Below are 23,176 nucleotides of genomic sequence, written 5' to 3' on the forward strand. Positions count from 1 at the left end.
GCATGGATGGTTGCCATGAAAACATGCTGAAGCCAGCAGAAACATGCATGTATTCCTAGAACATTGTGGTGTTGACACGACAAGGAAAGAAGTATATTTCATAAGATATATTATATATATTATATATATATATATATATATATACAATTAAATGATATAAATATATTTAGACAGGTGCCATCATCTCTTGTTGACCAAAACTGAAAGGTTATATGAATCAGAAGTGAAGCATACCTCATATTGGCCTGATAACCAGTGTTAAAAATTGCTTGGGCAGTGTTACGACTCCCAGAACTTACGTGTCTACATCTATGGGCCGAAACTAAAAAGTGTATATATGTCAAGTGGCCAAGCTGTCCAACAGCGGACAAGGTATACAGCCACCTAGGTATATAACCCTAACCCTAACCCTAACCCTAACCCTAACCCTAACCCTAAGGTATACAGCCACCTAGGAGCCGAGTGCATCTGAAACAAAAGCACACAGAGTTCATTTTGGGAGGGAGGAGCAGTGTGTGAAATACCAAGAGGATTAGGTCCACACCGCTCGCCTTCCTCCAGGTTGCTTCGGTTGCTACTCCATTGCTCTCGGTTGCTACCCTAGATCCATCCAGGTCACTCTCCCAGACACGTCCAGGTGGCTCTCGGTTCCCTTCGCTCTCGGTAGCTACTCCATTGCTCCTGCAGATCCATCTGCAAGCCACCTATATCCTGCTAAAGAGACATTTCCAAACCCCCAGCACACTCCCATAGGTCCAGCTGGGCAGTGGCCACGCCGTCCCATCGTACTGTCGCTCAGAGCACATGAGGTGATAGTGGGGCAGGGTGAAGAGGCACAGCTGTCAGCAATAAAATCAAATCAAATCACAGCGAGAAAACGACAGTGACACAATCGTAACAAAGCACAAAACAAAGAAATATATCACTGTGACTCAGATGAACATAGCTAAATAGAGAGAGGTAACTATCTACGAACCACTGTTACATAAGAGATATCATTCGCAGCGAACCAAGTCCCACCACACAAACACGAAACAGTTTGAGTCCGGCCTATGACATCTATATGAAGCTTAATGGAGGGAACTAATGACAAAAACAATTGAGTAGCCTATGAGTAGAGACTGAATGTTATATCTCATGCAATGTTCACCTTTCTCTATCTCATACCATTCACTACAGGTGGGCCAAAGGAGGCAACGTCATGAAAGAGGTCTCTGGAGACACCTATGAGGTCATCGTGGACCACTCCTTTTACACTGAACCCGTCTCCTGTGAGGTCACCAATCCCCTGGGAAGCACCAACATCAGCCGCAATGTGGACGTTTACTGTGAGTGCCCCAGGTCTTTCTGGACATGCAGTGAACACATGTTCTAGTCCTCTGACCAGGGTTTGTTGGTTGTCCCCCGTGCCAGATTGAAGACCAAGGGTGATAGAGCATTCCAAACCGTGGCTCCAAGGCTTTGGAATGCTCTGCCTTTGGATCTTAGAGCAGCGGTCTCGGTCGAGGCTTTTAAAAAACAGCTAAAGACTGTGTTGTATAGACAGGCTTTTGGATAGCCCCAAAAGCCTGTCTTTCTGTGTCCTGTTGATATTGTTGTACACCTGTTGTCTATTACTTATTTTCACTTGTTTGCCTATTTTAACATGCTATGACTTTCGCTCTTTTATTATGTTTTATTGTTTCTTCTTTATTATGTTCTCTATATGTAAAGCACTTTGTGACCCTTGATCTGGGAAAGGTGCTATACAAATACATTTTACTTACTTACTTACCATATTTTTTTACCATAAGTCGCTCCGGAGTATAAGTCGCATCAGTAAAAAATGTGTCGACTGCCAGCCATGTTCAGAGCGGAGAGCTCCACACTGCCAGACTTTTGGGGCATTTTCGCTGAACTTTGAAGACCCACCAAATATTGACTTTTCAGACTACATAAACATTGAACATATCTACCAAAACTTTAGACTCTCTTCTTTCATCAGAAAAAGAAAGTTTGTTTCTAGCCTCTTTGAGTGTTTAGAAATCGGCCGTAGAACATAGGGTGGTTTCAGCAAAAACACCTGATTTTGACCAATAAACAGAGAAAACGAGCTTTTTCTGCAGAATTTTTATTTTATTTTTTTCTGCACTTTTTCTGTATCATCCGACTCTGAACTGTTTGAAGAGTCGCGCGATGGCCGCGATGCTCCGCAATGCTCCGCGCCGCGTTTGGCACATACCCTGATCCGTTTCGCCATTACTACAACCCACAGCAAGCCACTTCCTTCTCCAGGCTTTTATCGAACTACTGCCCCCATCTGGGACCGAAATACATTACACCCAAGTCTGAAATTCACTCGCTAGGTGTAGAACATGTCAATAACGCGATCCCCGTGAAGAATATTTTTTTTTCTATAAGACGCCAATTGGCGTCTTTGGCAGTCAACGTTACTATTCTATAAGACGCCAATTGGCGTCTTTGGCAGTCAATGAGTTAAGAGGAAAAAAACATATATAAGTCGCATTTATTTAGATTATTTTTTCACAAAATCCAAGACCAAGAACAGACATTTAGGCAAGTTATTCAACTACACAATAACACACAGAACAACAGGCTGAATAGGTGTCCGGTATGTTAACGTAACACATTAACAGTTATTCAGCTACAAAATAGCATAAAGAACATACCTGGGAGGCTGAATAGGCTAAATTAACATAACAAGCCAGCGAGTCCAACAAGCAAGTTACCGGTAAGCAAGTTCACCAAGCTCCAGTTAATTTCTTCAGTGCTACAGGAGCAGCATATAGTTGTCACAAGCCCAGAGCGCCCTCTCGCGGCTGTAGACGGTAATGTTTACTCCTTGGTTCATGTCAGTCAGTATGAAATTATATATATTTTGATATATAAGTCGCACCTGACTAAGTCGCAGGACCAGCCAAACCATGAAAAAAAGTGTGATTTATAGTCCGGAAAATACGGTACTTAAATTCTGACACTAAGTGCTGCGGCTGTAGAGTCCATAGTAGTGCCGTTGCTGTTCCTTTGATAACATGGTAACTGGATGTGTTGCTGTTCCTTTGATAACATGGTAACTGGATGTCTGTGTGTGTTTCTACAGTCGGGCCTCGCATGGCTGCAGAACCCCAGTCTCTGCAGGTGGACCTGGGTTCTGATGCTGTGTTCAACTGTGCCTGGACAGGCAACCCCTCTCTCACTATCGTCTGGATGAAGAGAGGCTCTGGAGTGGTAAGTCACTTTAACGCATTGTCTTTGTGGTTCATGTTCACCAAGTTTAGTATTAGTGCGGTGGCTTAAGACCATATTTGAACATAATGGGGACGCGCCGGACAAAAGCACCAAATTTTTTCCATGTGCTCTACATCACCATAGCTTTCAATTTTTGGTGGGAGCCACTTCATCAAGATGACCGATGGCGGCCATCTTGGATTTCCAAGGTAGCCGCCATGTAAAATCTATAAGTGCAAATATCTCGGCTTCCAAGCCACTTAGAAGGTCAATCTTGGTGTCAAAATATACATTTTCTGGGTCAGGGAATGCATTAAAGCTATTGAGAATATCATTATGTGATTTTCCTTTTTTTTTTGGGACCACTGCACTGACTGAGGCTCGTATCGCATCCTCTGGCACAGCTGACTCTTTCCTCAAAGCATCCCACCTCACTAGGACAAGACATGCCCACCAAGTGAGCGCTCTGGCACTGGGGAAGCTGCAGCAGGATGCCTTCTTGGACATGGTGACTGAGGGACCACGTGATGAGAAGATCAAAGAAGCTTGGAGACAAGATATGATCACCAAGAGTCCAACATTCCAGTACTGGGATTACCATCCTCAACTTGGAAATAATGGGTCTGATATTTGTACGTGCCCACAGATAACAGGATTTCCCCCTCTATGTGGAGTCACTGAAGGCTCTCGTCCCGTGGTTCTTCGCCCTTGATCACCAGAACTATGCCAGATGGATTCCTGTCCACATCCGCGACATGGAAAGCTTGCCCACGTCCATTCACAATGAATTTGAAGAACATGGTCACTGGGTTATTCCCAAGACCACAAACAGATTCTCAAGCATACCGATAGACCAGGCTCATGAGCAGAATAATGATCTGGTGAAGGGTTCTGGGGGTGCAGTGGGACTCACCGAGAATCCCTCAGCATTCAAGAAGTGGATGATCGCAGGGCCTGAACAAGCACGACTCCTAAAAGAGTTTGAGCAGGAGTATATTTCAGAAGAAGGCAATAAACAACAACACCATGAAGAAGGAATGTCTACACAGAAGACATTCAAAGAACAAGCACTAGCTCTGGTGCACACCATCAGTGGGATGAGCAGTGGGATGATACCCCCGAGCTTCTAATGCTGGACACACAAAATGTAACTGACGAGTCTGTGGTTAACACAGTCCGCAATGTGGAATCAGTGGGCAGAGATCAGTACAACAAGTACCATGAGAGAGTGATCAGGAACCGCACACACTACATTCACGAGCCCATCAAAAAGAACTCACTGCCTCTCTTCAGATGCCCAACACCCAAGACCAAGACCAAGCAGGCAGGGCAGATCTCAATGTTGAAGGATGATGTTGCACTCTTCTCCCAATTATATATAGCCATGCAACACAGAGCTGCCAGGGAATTGGCCAGATTTCCTGCGTGACCCTATGAACAAGCAGGAACTCTTCACCTTCCTCTCCAGGAAGATTGCATCCATTGCCTGGCCAGATGGTAAGCAGGTCTTCATTACATCTGGCACCAGAGTGGTCGGCACAGACACCAGCCACTTCATACTGCCATGTAACCATGAAGAGGCTGACACCAGGATACTGATTCATCTGCTTGATGCCCTGGAGCATCGCTCTTCTACCTGCTTGGTACGCACTGTGGATACAGATGTTGTCGTTATCCTCATCGGCAAGTTCCATGCCCTGCTCACCAAGTATCCAGCTGCAGACATCTGGGTCGCTTTTGGCACTGGCAAGAACTACAGATATCTTCATATCAATAACATCTGCCATACTCTGGGCAAAGGTAAGTCCACAGCACTTCCAGTCTTCCACTGTTTCACAGGCTGTGACACAACCTCAGTATTCTGTGGGAAGGGGAAGAAGTCAGCATGGGAGGCTTGGAAGTCCTACCCCGAGGTCACCCAGGCCTTCAACTACATGGCAGCGAATCCGCACACTCCCGTGACCATAGATGCCCAGCAATTTCAACTTCTGGAGCGCTACACAATCGTCCTTTATGACAAGACGAGTGATGTGGAATCTATTAATGAAGCACGGAGAGAGTTGTTCTGCCAGAAGAACAGAACGATGGAACACATTCCACCAACACAAGATTCCCTTCTGCAGCACTTGAAGCGAGTTGCCTACCAGTCTGGGATCTGGGCAACATCTGAACTGGCTCAACAGCCGACACCCAGTCCAGAAGGATGTGGATGGACATTGGATAGAGACAGCCAATGGCTTCGAAAGCCTGCACTGAACTGGTCAAATGTGGCTGTAAAAGCGCAAGTGGCTGTGGTGCAAAGTGCTCATGCAAGAAAGCACACTGGAAATGCACAGAGCTTTGCAGTTGTAAATGTGACCGATAATTTGATGATATAAAATGCTTTGTTATGTTAAAAAGTGAAGCACATAAAGTTCAATTCAATTAATGCATGTTGTCCATTTTTCAATATACATGCCATTGCAAACATACATATTAATATATGTCCAGCTGCTTAGGAACCGAGTTGAAAATGATGGATACATTGCCAGAATGAACATATTTATTTGATCTCGGCACAAATAATCATCTAGTGATATTCTCAATAGCTTTAATGCATTCCTTGACCCAGAAAATGTATATTTTGACACCAAGATTGACCTTCTATGTGGCTTGGAAGCCGAGATATTTGCACTTATAGATTTTACATGGCGGCCACCTTGGAAATCCGCCATCGGCCATCTTGATGAAGTGGCTCCCACCAAAAATTGAAAGCTATGGTGATGTAGAGCACATGGAAAAAATTTGGTGCTTTTGTCCGGCGCGTCCCCATAATTTTGCTAAGCTGCCGCACTATATACTCTAGGGTTAGGGTTAGGGTTAGCAGTCAGACCTGGGCAACTATTTTCATAACATGCAGAATTTGCCATGCCAGAGTAGAGCAATGTCAGTTTTCCGTATTCACCAGATTATCAAAGTGCACATGGTAAGCTTTCAAATGATGTATCAAACATGAAAATAGTTGAAGAAGATATGCTTATTTGAATGTTGGTACACCTCAAACCTAATAGCGGAGAAATGCACTCTGAATTAAAACACACGCACGACAGCTGCTAGTCAGATAGCGCTGATCAGGAACATTGATAACCGCATGTTTACCACATCACAACATGCTGATAGAATTTCAACATGCTAAAAACTACACATAATTAGGTATCATTTTAAGGACAGATTTGCAGAGCACTTCTTGATGAATAATGCAAAGCATAAACAACAAATATTATTTTCTGCTCTAGATTTCCCTCTACTACTTGATCTTGTATCCTTTTTTTTTTTTAAAAGCCATACTTTTTGCAGTGAAATTAGGGCAACCATCAGTTGTAAAACTAGCTAACCTTTTCCACCTTAGTCCCCTTGGTAACGGATTGATTGACCTCCTCTAACACAACAGTGTTGTTTCTGCTCTTCTATTACTTCTCAGTTGTGTCTTGTCTTATTGTTTCCTTTTATACATATTGCCATGTTGTTTTCTCATGCTGTTGCAATGTCGACTGGAACTGAAGCCATGAGAATTGTATTGTCTTGGACTTGTATCATGGGATGTAATACACTTTTGACACTTCTTGTGGTTGTCCTGGGGGAGTGGTTGAGGGTGGATTCAACCAGCTATTGTTCCCACCCATTACCTGCGTGTGAAAAGTGTGAAGTGACAAAGAAAAATGGGGGAATGGGGATTTTCTCTGTTAGTTGATTTGAGTTTTACCAACATTGAAATATGCTACCTTCTTCAGCTTTTTCCGGATTTCATTTTTGTATCATTTGAAAGCAATAAAGACCATTCATTCATTACAATCTGTCCTTTCACAATCTGTCCTTTCAGAATCTGTCCTTTCAGAATATGTCAAACACTGAAACATGGTTCCCCAGAACACCAGCAGCTGTCACAGTTATTCTCCCTGAACGTAAACAATCGAACAACCGAGGTCATGAAGTTTGCAGGTGACCAAGCAGTGCCCTTGAAGCTAAAAGCTCAAAGGTGTTTTGAAAGACCTATTATTCCTAAGATCTTGAGGCAGCTAACGTTTCAGCCTCGTTAGCGCTCTGCCCTCTGACACCTGGCTGGAGATGAGTTGAGGTGAGAGAGGATGTTCAGTTGATCCAAGAGGCATTCCTCCCTGTTCCTCTGAGACCAGTATCCTTCTTCTCCTATGAACCTGGTTCCATAATTGGATTTTAATAATTGAGAGCAGGTGCCCTTTAAGGCATTATGGAGTGCATGGAATGCTTTGTGCTGTCTCAAATCTGAAGGTGCCCTCTCACTGCTCATGCTGTGACCTATGACTCTTATCTGGCAGGTTCTAAGCAACGAGAACGTCCTGACACTGAAGGCCGTGAGGCAGGAGGATGCTGGCAAATATGTCTGTCGCGCAGTGGTCCCGCGAGTGGGCGCAGGGGAGAAGGAGGTTTCACTCACAGTGAACGGTAAGTATGGCACTGTGGTTGCAGATTGTGGGATCACAACTGCCACCCCACCCCATCCACCTGAAGCATTCTCCAACAATGTACACCGTACAAAGGAAACATAGTGAAATTTCACAATTCATTGTGTGTCATCAATATTGACACGGTATTCAAGAAACACATGGATAAGAGTGAGTGCCCTCTCTGTTTACTTTCCAGGATACAAACTTTTGGTCCTTTAACTCAGGAAATGGGCTTTGTTGCTGATTAGATAGCTTAGCAGTTGCCGGAGACTGGCAATCTAAGGCAATGACTGACTAATGAATTCCAGGGAATGGTGGAAGACCCGGCAACTCTGACAAATGACTTCATTACCATCGCTTGATATTCAGAGAGTGTGCATTGGCGTTGTAGCAGCTTCTCTTAAAGGGCTTTTCTGTCTGTGTCCACTTGCAAGGGAGTCGGTGGATGTTTATTTAAAAAAGGAGTGATGGTGTTGAAAGGAGTTTTGTTGTCTCATAAGGTGTACCAATGTAGGGTGTATCTCAACTACAACAGTACAAGAGTTTCCAGTCAGACAATGTTTTTGCTAGTTATAGGAATAAGATATGTCAAGCTACTAATCCCACTTGTCAAGAGTTCCTTTTCAAACCTGTACAGTAGCTTGTAGCAGTGGCATCAGAGAGAATACAGATGCCCCTTTCAGCACCAGATCCAACCACCAGTATATACTATAAGCTGCTTTTCTATCAGCGGTTCAGTTGAAGATCATGGCCCGCAGTTATTTATGGTATGTCAGTGTGTGCATAGTCATGTTCTTCTATTTGTTCTAATGCATATTTACGCCTGGATATTTTTATGGGAACAATTAAATTGCATGTGTTTAGAATTTGTCAATATATTGTTCTGCATGTCACCAACTCCCACTGTGTAACAACACAGACAAGATAATTCTCCCCTTCCCTGGGGACTGGTGTCATTTAATTATAATCAAATAGCTGGCAGGGGAGGCCATTTATGTTGAAATCACTAATGGATAGGCCTACATATTGTTCACTCTGGTTTAACATGTCCTAACACTGTGTGTGCCTTAACATTTGTTTGAGTCTATTTGATTTTGTTTGTTTTGGAGAATGTACAGTGGGGTGCAAAAATGTGGGCACCCCTAGTCCAAATGCCTTTTACAATTAATATCTAAGTGAAGCAAACCTAACCTCTAATGGAACAAAGTTAAACATGACACATTTCATCACATTTTAAAGCAAGATTATTATTTTTTTTGAACTTTTTACAGTTTCAAAATAATAAAACAAGGAAAAAGTGCTTGTGCAAGAGTTTGGGAACCCTGTCAGCTAGTACTTTGTAACTCCTCCTCAGGCAACTATAACAGCTTGCAAACTGTTCCTGTAGCCATCTAAGAGTCTTTCAATTCTTGTTTTGGGAAATATTCCCCAATCTTCCTGGCAGAACACCTCTAGCTCAGAAATATTATTTGGCCTTCTTGCATGCACAGCATGTTTGAGATCTCTCCACAGATTTTCAATAATATTAAAGGCTGTGATGGCCGTTCCAAAACATTCTTTTGTCTTTCCTGGAGGTACTTCATGGTTGATCTTGAGGTATGGTTTGGGTCATTGTCTTGTTGGAATACCCAACCTCTCTTCAACTTCAATTTCTGGACTGACCTTCGAACATTAGCCTCTAGAATGTTGTATTTGGTGGAATCCATACTTCCTTCCACCTGCACAATATTGCCTGTGCCCCCAGCTGCTATGGCCAAAGCATAATGGATCCACCTCCATGCTTAACAGTTGGTGTTTTTTCTCCAAACATACCTTCTTTGGTTGTGGCCAAAAAGTTACATTTTGGTTCCGTCAGCCCAAAGCACATTGTTCCAATAGGCTTCAGGTTTCTCAAGGTTTTCTTATGCATACTTCAGACACTTAATGTTGTGTTGAGGTCGTAGGAAAGGCTTCTTTCTGGCAACTCTGCCATGTAGGTCTTTGTAGTTTACTGTATAGTTGTCCTGTGAACAACTAGACCGCTGTCTGCTGCTCTGTTTGCAGCTCTTTGCAGTGATGTGTGGGTTCTTCTGAGCATTTCTCACCAGATGTCGGGCCATTCTATCTGACATGTGTCTTGGTCTTCCAGGTCTTGCTTTGACTTCAATTGTCCATTAATTTCCATTTTATGACGATATTTCTGACTGTGGAAATGGGTAGGTTGAAACCTTGCGAGAGTTTTTTGTAGCCTTCTCCTTGATGTTGGAAGTGAACTATCTTGATTCTGACATCCTTGGACAACTGTTTAGAGGAACCCATGGTTGTTAATACCAGACGCAACAGCCACCGCAGTCGGATACTTTAGAAGGCATGGAGTTACTTCAGAATATATAGCTCAACCCTGGAATTATATTCACCTGACTCATTGAAGCCCTAACGAGTAAATCACCTTGGCCTTAGTAATCATCTTCTCTAATGAAAGAAAATATGCAGAAAGGTGTCATGTTTAACTTTGTAGAATGTAGTGTTCAGGTTTGTTTTCAATCACTTGGAGATTCATTGTAACAGACATTTAACACTAGAACAGCCAATTTGACCTTGTGAGTAAACAACATTTTATATATTTACACTCGATCACATTTCAGGACCCTCCTTTCTTGACTTTTCCTATGTGCGTTCTACCACCCAGTATCCTTACATTTTCAAAATCACATCAGGATAAGCTAGTATAAAGCTATTTAGCAGTTTTTCTGTGTAGGAGCCAAACTAATTTAAAAAACGGTCAACTAGTGGTCGTTGTGTGTAAATAGCAGCTTACCATTTTAAAGACTATGGTCATGACCCCCGAGGCGGCTCTTATAATAGGTAAAATAGTAACGTCTGTTCTAGTGTTAAACCAGGGGTGGACAACTTTTTTGCACCCCACTGTATGTGCAGTACAATACATCGATGTGAGTGGTGTGGTGGGGGAAAGGGTGTTAACACACTCAAGTTTATAGATGAGAGTATTCCCCTTTGTATTTTATTGAAGTACATGATTGGGAGAAGATGTGTTTGTGCCCATATTGATGTTCATGGATAGTTTGAATGAGTATGTACAGGTATGAGTCTGTCCATCTTTCCACATTGGATCACATCCACATCCGATGCATACCTTGTCTGACTGCCTAGGGAGGAGAAGCACATGAACACATTACTGGAGAAAGTGGGCTGATGTCGTGAGCTTAGAATGATCAGGTTCTATCTCCGTTTAGAATGATAAGGTTCTATCTCCGTTTAGAATGATAAGGTTCTATCTCCGCTTAGAATGATAAGGTTCTATCTCCGTTTAGAATGATAAGGTTCTATCTCCGTTTAGAATGATAAGGTTCTATCTCCGTTTAGAATGATAAGGTTCTATCTCCGTTTAGAATGATAAGGTTCTATCTCCGTTTAGAATGATAAGGTTCTATCTCCGTTTAGAATGATAAGGTTCTATCTCCGTTTAGAATGAGAAGGTTCTATCTCCGTTTAGAATGAGAAGGTTCTATCTCCGTTTAGAATGAGAAGGTTCTATCTCCGTTTAGAATGATAAGGTTCTATCTCCGTTTAGAATGATAAGGTTCTATCTCCGTTTAGAATGATAAGGTTCTATCTCCGTTTAGAATGATAAGGTTCTATCTCCGTTTAGAATGATAAGGTTCTATCTCTGTTTAGAATGATAAGGTTCTATCTCCGTTTAGAATGATAAGGTTCTATCTCCGTTTAGAATGATAAGGTTCTATCTCCGTTTAGAATGATAAGGTTCTATCTCCGTTTAGAATGATAAGGTTCTATCTCCGTTTAGAATGATAAGGTTCTATCTCTGTTTAGAATGATAAGGTTCTATCTCCGTTTAGAATGATAAGGTTCTATCTCCGTTTAGAATGATAAGGTTCTATCTCCGTTTAGAATGAGAAGGTTCTATCTCTGTTTAGAATGATAAGGTTCTATCTCCGTTTAGAATGATAAGGTTCTATCTCCGTTTAGAATGATAAGGTTCTATCTCCGTTTAGAATGAGAAGGTTCTATCTCCGTTTAGAATGATAAGGTTCTATCTCCGTTTAGAATGAGAAGGTTCTATCTCCGTTTAGAATGAGAAGGTTCTATCTCCGTTTAGAATGATAAGGTTCTATCTCCGTTTAGAATGAGAAGGTTCTATCTCCGTTTAGAATGATAAGGTTCTATCTCCGTTTAGAATGAGAAGGTTCTATCTCCGTTTAGAATGATAAGGTTCTATCTCTGTTTAGAATGATAAGGTTCTATCTCTGTTTAGAATGATAAGGTTCTATCTCCGTTTAGAATGTAAGGTTCTATCTCTGTTTAGAATGATAAGGTTCTATCTCCGTTTAGAATGATACAGTTCTAACTCCGTTTAGAATGATAAGGTTCTATCTCCGTTTAGAATTAGTGTTGTTCCGATACCGATACTAGTATCGGCATGGCCACCGATACGCACAAAAATGCTGGTATCGGTATCGGCGAGTACTAACAAAAAAAAAATCCGATATTTTTTTTTTTTTTAAGTACTAAAGTTATTTTGTTTGTAAATGTTCACTTGCTGTTGCACTACTACTACGACTGTTTTATATCTTAAATGGATATTGCACTGATTGGCATCTGTGAGAGCCACATTTCAGGTTTAATAAGGGGTTGATTTTCTTGTCACCATACCAGGTAGACAATAAAAAAAAGTTCTATAGTATTCACTCTCTGTTGGTATTTTTTCCTGTTTTACAAAGGTTTTGAGCAGTGCCAGACTAAGTGTTAGCAATAATTTTACATCGAGGTGAGTATGCGGCTCAAAAAACATGTTTTTTTGTTTTGTTTTTTCAAACGCCGTGGTATCGGATCGGTACTCGGTATCGGCAAGTACTGCACGGTCAGGTATCGGTATCAAAAAATTGTATCGGAACAACACTATTTAGAATGATAAGGTTATATCTCTGTTTAGAATGAGAAGGTTCTATCTCTGTTTAGAATGAGAAGGTTCTATCTCCGTTTAGAATGAGATGGTTCTATCTCTGTTTAGAATGAGAAGGTTCTATCTCTGTTTAGAATGATACGGTTCTATCTCTGTTTAGAATGATATGGTTCTATCTCTGTTTAGAATGATAAGGTTCTATCTCCGTTTAGAATGATAAGGTTATATCTCTGTTTAGAATGATAAAGTTCTATCTCCGTTTAGAATGATAAGGTTCTATCTCCGTTTAGAATGATAAGGTTCTATCTCCGTTTAGAATGATAAGGTTCTATCTCTGTTTAGAATGATAAGGTTCTATCTCTGTTTAGAATGATAAGGTTCTATCTCCGTTTAGAATGATAAGGTTCTATCTTCGTTTAGAATGATAAGGTTCTATCTCCGTTTAGAATGATAAGGTTCTATCTCCGTTTAGAATGATAAGGTTCTATCTCCGTTTAGAATGATAAGGTTCTATCTCCGTTTAGAATGATAAGGTTCTATCTCCGTTTAGAATGATAAGGTTCTATCTCCGTTTAGGGCAGTTCAGAGATATTGAGCGTTTTTACATTCCATTATGTTTTGTGAGATGGAACCTTTGTAACTTATGAATTACTAACTAAAAAATTGAAACATTTAAAAAAATAACACCACACAGGCATTAATAAACACCTAATGGATCAGATTATGTAAAAAACTCAATTTTGACAAAAATTGAGATAGAACCTTATAATTCTAACGTCACAATGTGCCTCCCAGCATCCCACAGGGCACCTTGTGTTGTTGTATTCCTTGTTAAAAGAAAAGAAAAAAGAGCTAAAAGAAACCAGCACGAATGAATAATTTTGTTGAGAAACGCCTGTGAATGTATATGGTTGAGATTGTACATAGCTCTGAGGTGCTTTGAAATGATTTGCTGTGGGGGAGCTGTGGGTCACATCTTTCCAAATCGCATACTACTTCCAGTTCTGTATGGAAATTCAAAGACATAGTCTTTGACGCAGGCTCCTTTGGCAGGGTGAAGAACGAACAATATCACCCTCCCACACACACGGACACACACACACACACACGGACACACACACACACACACACACACACACACACGCCTCCTACCATTGGGACTATGTCTACTGACAGGTGAAGCAATGTAGCTGTGACACCCCGTACCGCCCATCCTCCCTCCGACACTGGGAACACAGCCTGAGTAGCACACACATACACACACACACACACACATACACACACACACACACACACACACACACACTGTTTCACGAGAGGACCCACCACACCCCAACAGTGTGAGCCAGGGAGTTAAAGCCATGTACCGTAATCATATTCCTCATTTGCAGGTCTCATCCCCAGAGCAGATTCTCCAGAGCCACTATGTCTCGCCTTGGGCAGCCTGGGAGGAATGGATCTGAGTGTGTGCTTACCATGGGGAACCCGTTTCCATCCACACACACAACCATACACTCACATGCACACATTCATATTCATTTAGGCCCACACCAACCAATTTAGTTTCCTGGCTTTTCCTGAAAGAAATACTTTAAGAACGGTAGCAGTATTTGGTAAATTGACTCCAGAAATAGCTAGAAGCAGTTCTCAATACAATGTGTCAAAGGGTTGTTTGACTCTCACAAACAAGCTGGCGGAGGGGGCTTACTCATGTCTAAACACAGACTGCCCATGCCCTTATTCCATAGGGGATAATACAAGCAAGCAACCCCTTTCCAATATTGTCCAATACTGTGGCGAAGAGCTCAATGCTGTGCTTTTAGTTTCCTGCAATCATTCCACAGCAGCAGCTACCTCCCAGTTTCCAGCAGTAGCATACCAAGACACCATCAGGTAGAATCTCATTAAAATGCAAATTTATGTTAATAAGAGACAGGTAATAAACTGTTATTTGAATAAGAGACAGGTAATAAACTGTTATTTGAATAAGAGACAGGTAATAAACTGTTATTTTAATAAGAGACAGGTAATAAACTGTTATTTTAATAAGAGACAGGTAATAAACTGTTATTTTAATAAGAGACAGGTAATGATATATCATATCAGGTAATAAACTGTTATTATGTATTGGCAGAGAGATGCCAGGGAAGGAGTCTGAGGGGTGTTGTTGGGGAGCTCACCCTATTACTCATCAAGTTGTTCCCAACCCCTAACAGTCAGTAGAAATGGCTTTTACATGAGGTTATACTGGACATTAATGCAGATAACCAGATTTGATTTGCTCCATTGTCGTGAGTGGGGACTCACACTGTAGGTCAAAGTGTAAGGCTCTGGTGAACACATTGAATGTGCAGACACTGGGAGGGGTGATATCTCTCTGCAATGGATTTTCTTCTCTCCCATCTTCGTACTTGTGATTATGCTTGCCACTGTGACCCTTATCTCACTAAGAGAAATCAAGACAGCCATAAATCAACAAGCCCACGCGTATGCCCTTCATGCAGCCTAATGCACACCTTGGTTAGATTTTGCAGAGGTTTGAGGTGCCATTGTATTGAACCACAATGCAATCCTCCCAGGGAGTCCCAACTGACTGGTTGCTGCTGACATTCCAAACTGAATATGTTTGAGTTGGTAGAATGATTTACTATATATGAAATAATGCAGCTGGAGGTTTAACTGTAGCACAATTTTGATTAAACAACAGTGATACAAGTTTCAAGTTTATTGTTACATTACATTACATTACATTATACAAGTGTAGGAGAGTAACAATCTTAGGCTTTGATTCCTGACATTGCAACACAAGACAATAAGGCAAAAGGCATAATTCAAGATAATAAAAAAGTAACAATAGTACAGGACATATGTGACAAATATACAAATATGATTATTTACAATTAGCAGTATCTTGCAATTTGTAGACAATAAGGCACTAGGCATAATTCAATAAAAACTGTCAGTAGCACAGGACATATGTAAGTGACAGTACTAAAGTGACTGTGAGCTTAAGCTTATGTAGTCTGTATGTATGGGATGTGCTTGTGTTGATAGTCAATTATCTACAGTGGGCTTGTTCATGAGCCTGGTGGCCTGGGGGAAGTAGCAGTAGAGTAGAGTAGTAGTAGTAGAGGCTGGTTAGCCTCTGAGTTTTGGCCTTGAGGCTCTGGAAGAGGCTACGTCTTTGCGCTTGGCTCTCCTCACCATCCTCTGTAGCACTCTGCGGTTGAGAGCAGTGCAGTTGCCATGCCAGACAGTGATGCACCCAGTGAGTATGCGCTTGGCTCTCCTCACCATCCTCTGTAGCACTCTGCGGTTGAGAGCAGTGCAGTTGCCATGCCAGACAGTGATGCACCCAGTGAGTATGCTCTCGGCTGTGCCTCTGTAGAAGGCCCGCAAGATCTTCATCCTCGCGACAAACTTCAGCCGCCAGAGGTGGAAGAGGCATTGCTGTGCCTTTTTCACCACCTGTTTGGTGTGCACGTCCCAGGTGAGGTTGTCAGAGATGTGGAACTTAAAGCTGCTTACCCTCTTCGGCGGACCCATTGATGGTAATTGGGTCCTGTTCCTGACCATTCTTCCTGAAGTCCACCACCACCTCCTTGGTCTTGTCAGTGTTGAGAGAGAGGTGTTGTTCTCCTGGCTGTACTGAGCCAGGCGGTCAACCTCTCACCTGTATGCCGTATCATCACCGTTGATGATCAGGCCGATCACTGTTGTGTCATCAGCGAATTTAATCACTGAGTTGAATCCATGTGTGGCCACACAGTCATGGGTGTACAGGGAGTAGAGGAGGGGATTAGGACACAGCCTTGGGGGGCTCCTGTGTTGAGGGTTAGAGGGGAGGAGGCCTTTGAGCCCATTCTCACCACCTGGCGTCAGTCCGACTGGAAGTCCAGTATCCAGTCGCATAGCTTGCTGTCGGTGTTGGAAGGGACGATGGTGTTGAATGCTGAACTGTAGTCTAGGAACAGCATCCTCACAGAGGAGCTCCTCTTGTCCAGGTGGGTGAGGGCAGAATGGAGAGCAGTTGCAATGGCGTCATCGGAGGATCTGTTTTGCCAGTAGGCAAACTTGTAGGGGTCTAGTTCGATGGTATCATGCTGCAGACTATTTCCTTGACAAGTTTCTCAAAGCATTTGCTCACTTCGGGAATGAGAGCGACAGGGCGATAGTCATTTAGGCATGATACCTTGTTTTTTTTCGGCACAGGGCCAATGATGGCTGACTTGAAACAGGAGGGGAACTATACCTGTGGAGAGGGAGAGATTGAATATGTCCGTGGACACGCCAGCCAGCTGCGGCGCGCACAGTTTGAGCACCCATCCTGGGATGCCGTCTGGCCCAGCCACTTTGCGGGTGTCGAGGCCATGCACATGAACACCTGAACTCCTAGGAATCAGGCTTCTGTTGATTGTGATTTAAAACATCTTAATATGACTAGTCTTCAGGCTACAGTTTTGATATGTTCTTCTTTGTGACCTTACAGGCCCTCCAACCATCTCCAGTACCCAGACCCAGCAGGCTCTACATGGGGAGAAGGGCCAGATCAAGTGCTTCATCCGAAGCACTCCACCTCCAGACCGCATTGTGAGTAAAACACTTTGTGTATGTATTATTATTACTGTCTCAGTATTCTGTTCTTTGGAAACTGGAGTAATCCTTTTGTGTATGTCACCATTGTATCATTATACCAAACATGCATTTTGATAGTCTTGATTGAGTCATGCGCAACAATAATGTAAGAGGAATTGCTCAACATGATGAGTACAATAAACTTAATCGATCTATTTCACTGGTCCAGTCGACTGTCCACATGATAGTGCGGCTCTGTGTTCTGATAGTTTTATGGCCTTGGTGCTCTGACGACACTTTATTAGCAATAGATTCAACTATCCAAGAACATCTGCAAGAAAGTAAGCAAATATATCAGTTTAATGAATGTAACAGCAATCCAAATAAGTTGTGTTTGTATGAATGGGAAGGCATGAAGCATGGCAAGCTTAGACCCTTCATTTCTAATTGAATGCATGCTTATACTCTGTTAGCAGAGATCCCATTAAGATGTGTGGCCCTTAGATAAACAGACTATTCTCAGAGCCCTCTCTTATTCTATTATTAACTGTGTGTGTGTGTGTGTGTGTGTGTGTGTGCGTGTGTTTGGATAATCGTCCTGTGCTTTCTGATGTGTGTGTTGTGTACTGACACTGGGCTGATTAACTGGCTGCTGCCTAATTGAAATCCTGTTGATTGGATGGGTCTAAAAAGCTCACATAGCAGATGAAGACATCTCAGAATTCTGAATGGATTCCTGTTAGTGACACATGAGGTCCTATTAGTGACACATGAGGTCCGGCCCGGGCTTCAAATTCTCTCCTTTTCTCTCTCATAGACTTCTTTCACCTCCAGATTCATCAACCCCAACTCTACATCCTTACATTCATTCTCTAATACCTCCAGTGCAGTCCTTACTCCTTTCCCCTCCCATACAAACTCATTCACCATCCTCTCAACCTCCCTAACCACTCTTGCCGGCACATCCAACACACCCATTACATACACCAAATTAGATATCAAGAGTGCATTAACTAACACCACCTTCCCGCTAAGCTTCAGTGTAAATAAGATTCTTAGATTCTTAAATCCAGTGTATACAACAGTCTTAGATTCTTAAAAAACTAAATGTAGAACTATGGCTTGAAAATGAACATAGTATTACATTATCAGTTAAAAAAGACCCACCTGAAAGTGTAATAAATTCCCAATAATGTAATAAGGTATTACATTATCAGTAAAAAATGTATTACAATATCAGTCAGGTTATTTTATTACATTATTGGTCAATTGTTACATTATTGGGTTTTATTACATTTTCGATGGAGTAAGTGGACATGTTATTACATTATCAGGTGTTATTACATTATCAGGAAATGATTACATTATAGGGTGCTACAAGGGGTCTTCAACCTTTTTCAACCCAATGACCCCTTGGATGAGACAAACAGAACAGGGACCCCCACATGTAATATATATATATATATATATATATATATATAAGCCTATAATAACTTTTATATTATTTGTTGTTGTTGTTGTTCTTGATGAGGCTTATATTTTCTATTATTATTATTTTTCAACAATGAAACTATTAGCTTCAGGAAGCAAGGTATGCCTACCTCCTGCAGTCTGGAACTGTATTTGCTCTTCAGGTAGGTGAGGGAGGAGAATCCTCTTTCACAAAGATAAGTTGTTGCAAAAGGCAAGACGCTCACCATGGCCTTTGCGGTCAGTTGGGGGAAGTCTTTCTGGCAATGGATCCAGAACTGGGTGAGAGGCTGTGACTCGTACACATTCTTGTGTGTACTGTCTGTGGTTAGGTCGATCAGCTGATCTTCCTCAGCGGCTGTCAGGTTTGAGCCGTCGGATGCATTGTCTTTGCATGGAAACCGTATCCATGTCTTGTGCTTTCTCCAAGACTCAGTCTCAGAAAAGTACTTCTCAAATTGACTTTCGAGTGCCTCCAAGTGATCAACAATTGCGCATTTCACATCAGGCGAGGGCGCATTGAAATGCGGAGCCAGCTCCGCGCGGTTTTGGCCAACCAGAATCTCGAGGATAGCTGTGCGTAATTCAAAGACGCGCGCCAATACTGATCCACGGGAAAGCCATCTGACCTCGGAATGGTAAAGGAGCGCGTTGTGTTCCTCTCCTATAGCGGCGTGTTACGGTTAGTCAATGTGTTTGGACCCAGATGCAGAGCAGAACAGAATGGAACGATGCAGGGATATGATTCCAAAATAAAGGTACTCTTTATTTGAGCAAACAGGAATAATAAACCGCACAGTAAGCGATGAAACAAACGGGGAGAAAGCAAGTCTCCAATAAATGCGGAAGTAAAAATACAAAAGAAAAGGGGAGTCGGCTTCTTGTCTCCCAACGCCGTTAATCTAACAAGGCAATACAAACTACTTGCAATAGTCATAAGATACTTATCTCCTGGGCACACGAGGAGCAATAAGGCTGCGACAAGACTATGAGGACACGCACACACACAACGCAACATAAAGTGAACAATCGACACAGAGGGAAAACACAGGGGGAACTAAATAGACCAAGACAATCACACACAGCTGTTAGCACTCACAGATAATTAGGACAGACAGAGAAACAATACACAACATAGGGGGCGCCAAAGGGTCGCTCCACAGTAGAGCGATCCTCACCCTGACAGCGGCGCATAGAGAAGCAAAGAGGCGGGTTTGTTATTATCAAACTAGTAACTCAATTAGTAACGTTATGCTAGTTATTAACCCTTGTGTGGTGTTCGGGTCAACCGGACCCGTTTTACATTTTTACTTGGTGAGAAATGGTACAAGAATACATTTGATCAATATGAAACTCCATGGCCTTGGCTTATTTTCTATGAAAAACATGTAAAAGTGAAAAAAAAATGTTTTTACACATCCTACAATACCCCAACACATTTTTGTCCTTCATAAGATCTTCGGGTCATTTAGGCCCGGATGCACAGAGACACACAGAAACATACACACACTCACACTGACACTCACTCACTCACTCACACACCTCTGCTCTAGCTTTCCCGTGCCAAGAAGCCGTCTGCTCTCGCACTTTTTACCCTTTGAAGTGCAACATTGTAAACATTTTTACATTTTCTTGCACTGTACAGAACGTATGCAGCAACTGCAAAAAGTACATTTGAGGTACACACACTGTCACATTCTGTGCTTCATGTGTTGTGTAGACAGGCACACCCATGCACACACAATTGTAGCCAGTGGTATTTCAGAATTATTTGGGATTTTTCAGACATAATACTGTATTTCGACAGTGACAGTGAAAACAGTGTACATTCCGTTCGTGTTTTGTGATTCAGCATTTGCAGACATTTTTGAGAGATGTATTTCATAGCAATTGGCAAAAACAATCTTAGTTTGGTTCTTTCATTTCTATTCTTGTTCATCACCTGTATTTTCTTTACAGCTTTGATTATAATTAGATAAATGTGAAATTCAATTGAGAATATAAATTCAAAATAATAAACAGCAATGAAAACATTGTTTCATTAACATTTTTCCTAGATAAGTATGATTTATGACACCCAGGTCTTTATTATAGTGGATTTTGCATTTTCAAAGTTAGGGGTAAAAACGCTTCTACTCATCATGCTGTCGTTCGGCCCCACCTATTCCCAGGGGTCTGACACTTTGTGGGTTGTTACTAAGCATCATCTGCTCCAGCCTCTCCAAAGGGCAGCCCCCTAGATCCACTAGAACAAAAGATATGCACTTTTGAATGTGTACACAGTACCTATTGTGCATTATTGGGTACAGTACCTGTTTGTGCCCACAGGAGGCGCCCTTTAATATTATGGGCTATTTTGGGGCTTTCTTGCGCCCTGAGTATACCCCCTTGTATGGGTCACCCTTGGGACTAGGAGCACCGTGTCAAGACAAGTGCTTTTAAAACCCCAATGATGTCCCGGGTCAACTAGACCCGAACACTACGAAAGGGTCCAAAAAGTGAACATCACACAAGGGTTAATTAACGTTAATTTCGCAATGAAGACCGAACTGCAGCGTTTAAGCCAACACCTAGCTTGCTAGACAGGTGTGTTTTTTCCCCAGCTGACGTTATGTTAGACTCTAGATAGAATCATGTCCATCATTTATTTTGTAAATTGTTTTTGTCAAAAGTAGCTTATTATTGCCTATTATTGCTTGTACCTTACTCAATATCATTTTTGTTATATTTTTTAATTCTCACTGATTATTTTGGTGAAAGTTGTCAATTATTATGACAGAAATTGGCGGACCCCCTGCAGTACCACTGCGGACCCCCTAGGGGTCGCGGACCCCCGGTTGAAGACCACTAAAGTAAACCTTCCTTTCCCTCAACCCTCACTCATCTCCCTCTTTCCTCTCCATACCTATTATCGCCGACTTCTCTACATTCACCTTTGCCCCAGACGCCCTACCATATACTCTCACACTCTCCATCACCTCCCTCACACCTTCTCTGTCCCTCACTGTCAGAGGTGTTAAGCCTCCCCGTGGCCCAGGGCTAACAGCTCCCGAGGCCCTATTATATATATTATATGTCCAAGTAAGAAAAGCGTTTTTGGTTTTTATACATGCGCTCAGATGCCATAAAGGAAATGTCTTTATTCTGCCACAATAGGGAAGCCTTCACTCCTTTGGTAACCCAGTAGCTGCGCAACCCCTCTGTAGTAGGACCCCAACATGCAACGTCAGTGGCTGCAAAAGGCTCTTCATTAAGGGGTTACCTTTGAAGATGAGTCGGTGTTAGCTAAAGCATCTGCATCCATGGAGGAACTCGATGATGGCAAGATAGGCTCGCGTGCCTCTTCGAGCACTGATTCTGGGGAGGCGGGTGAACTTGAACTTGTGCCGGCGGTCCCCTCGTTAAGAGTAAGCCTAACGTTACCCTCTTGGGGCTGGGGATCATCTGATTCTTGTTGAAGAAGGATGTAAGCTTGCTGATAGTTTCTTCACTTCTCTCCTTGTTTTGTTGAGCTTGTTTTCTCTTTGTCGCTCCGGTATCATATCTTCTAATAGCCTCGTGAGACATGGCTGTGGACTAGCTAGCCTACAAACGCACGACTCTGGACTGAAACGCACTGACTATTGATTGATTATTGCGACAGGACAAAATGGCTACTCTAGAGGTGGGACAGTGGGAAACTGCACCAAAATGTAAAGCAATATCAAAATACAATAAAACTGTATTCAAATTTAAATTAGTCTGCTGTTCCTGGGCCCCCTAGTGGCCGGGGCACTGGGCTGCAGCCCTGGTGGACCAATAGGTTAACATAGGTCACCCTGCTCACTGTCACTAGGTTAACATAGGTCACCCTGCTCACTGTCACTGTTGTGTCATACGCATACTGGCTTAACACACTCACCCTACCTCCTGGCAAACTGATCCCTCTAATCCCTGTGTACTGTGCTATACATAATGCTAACGGCACTTCTGACAGTGAGTATAGCAAAGCCGATAGCAGACACCCCTGCCTCACAGACCTCCCTAACCTAAAACTATCTGTAAGAATCCCATTCACCTTCACGCAGCTCCTAGCCTCACTATACATCCACCTCACCCACCCTATCATCCGATCTCCAAAACCAAATCTCACTAGCTCTCTATATAAATACCCATGGTCCACCCTATCAAATGCTTTATTCAAATCTAGACTAACCACTATCCTCCCTCCACTAACTTTCATATGCTCTATCACATCCCTAATACTGCATACTGTGTCCACTATATCTCTGTGTGGTATACTATAAGCCTGTGTCTTCCCTACAACATTCCCTATCACCCTCTTCATCCTATTTGCTAACACCCTTGCTAAAATCTTATAATCTGTGTTCAACATTGAGAGAGGTTTGCAATTCTCTAACTTCCCCCTACTCCCTTTATTCTTGTACACAATGCTCACCACCCCCATTGCCATAGTAGCTGGCATTTGTCCTCGTTCCTCCACCCATGTGAACACTTTCAATAATATTGGCCCCAGCAA

The 23,176-nt window shown here is 42.4% G+C and overlaps 1 protein-coding gene across 4 annotated transcripts in view; it reads left to right on the forward strand.

Annotated features, from left to right (window-relative positions):
• Nucleotides 1–23,176, forward strand: part of LOC308168339 (kin of IRRE-like protein 3) — a gene marked incomplete at both ends in the record, with an annotated part of 240,788 nt that overhangs the window by 211,320 nt on the left and 6,292 nt on the right. For all 4 annotated transcript variants that reach the window (XM_080542893.1, XM_080542894.1, XM_080542895.1 and 1 more), the window contains 4 exons: nt 1,180–1,328; nt 3,101–3,228; nt 7,563–7,689; nt 17,102–17,202. In XM_080542893.1, the coding sequence (XP_080399019.1) occupies nt 1,180–1,328; nt 3,101–3,228; nt 7,563–7,689; nt 17,102–17,202 (505 nt within the window). The remainder of the gene's footprint in view (nt 1–1,179; nt 1,329–3,100; nt 3,229–7,562; nt 7,690–17,101; nt 17,203–23,176) is intronic.

This window comes from Nansenia antarctica (assembly GCF_963989245.1).
Source record: "Nansenia antarctica genome assembly, chromosome: 12".
Lineage (NCBI taxonomy): Eukaryota > Metazoa > Chordata > Actinopteri > Argentiniformes > Microstomatidae > Nansenia > Nansenia antarctica.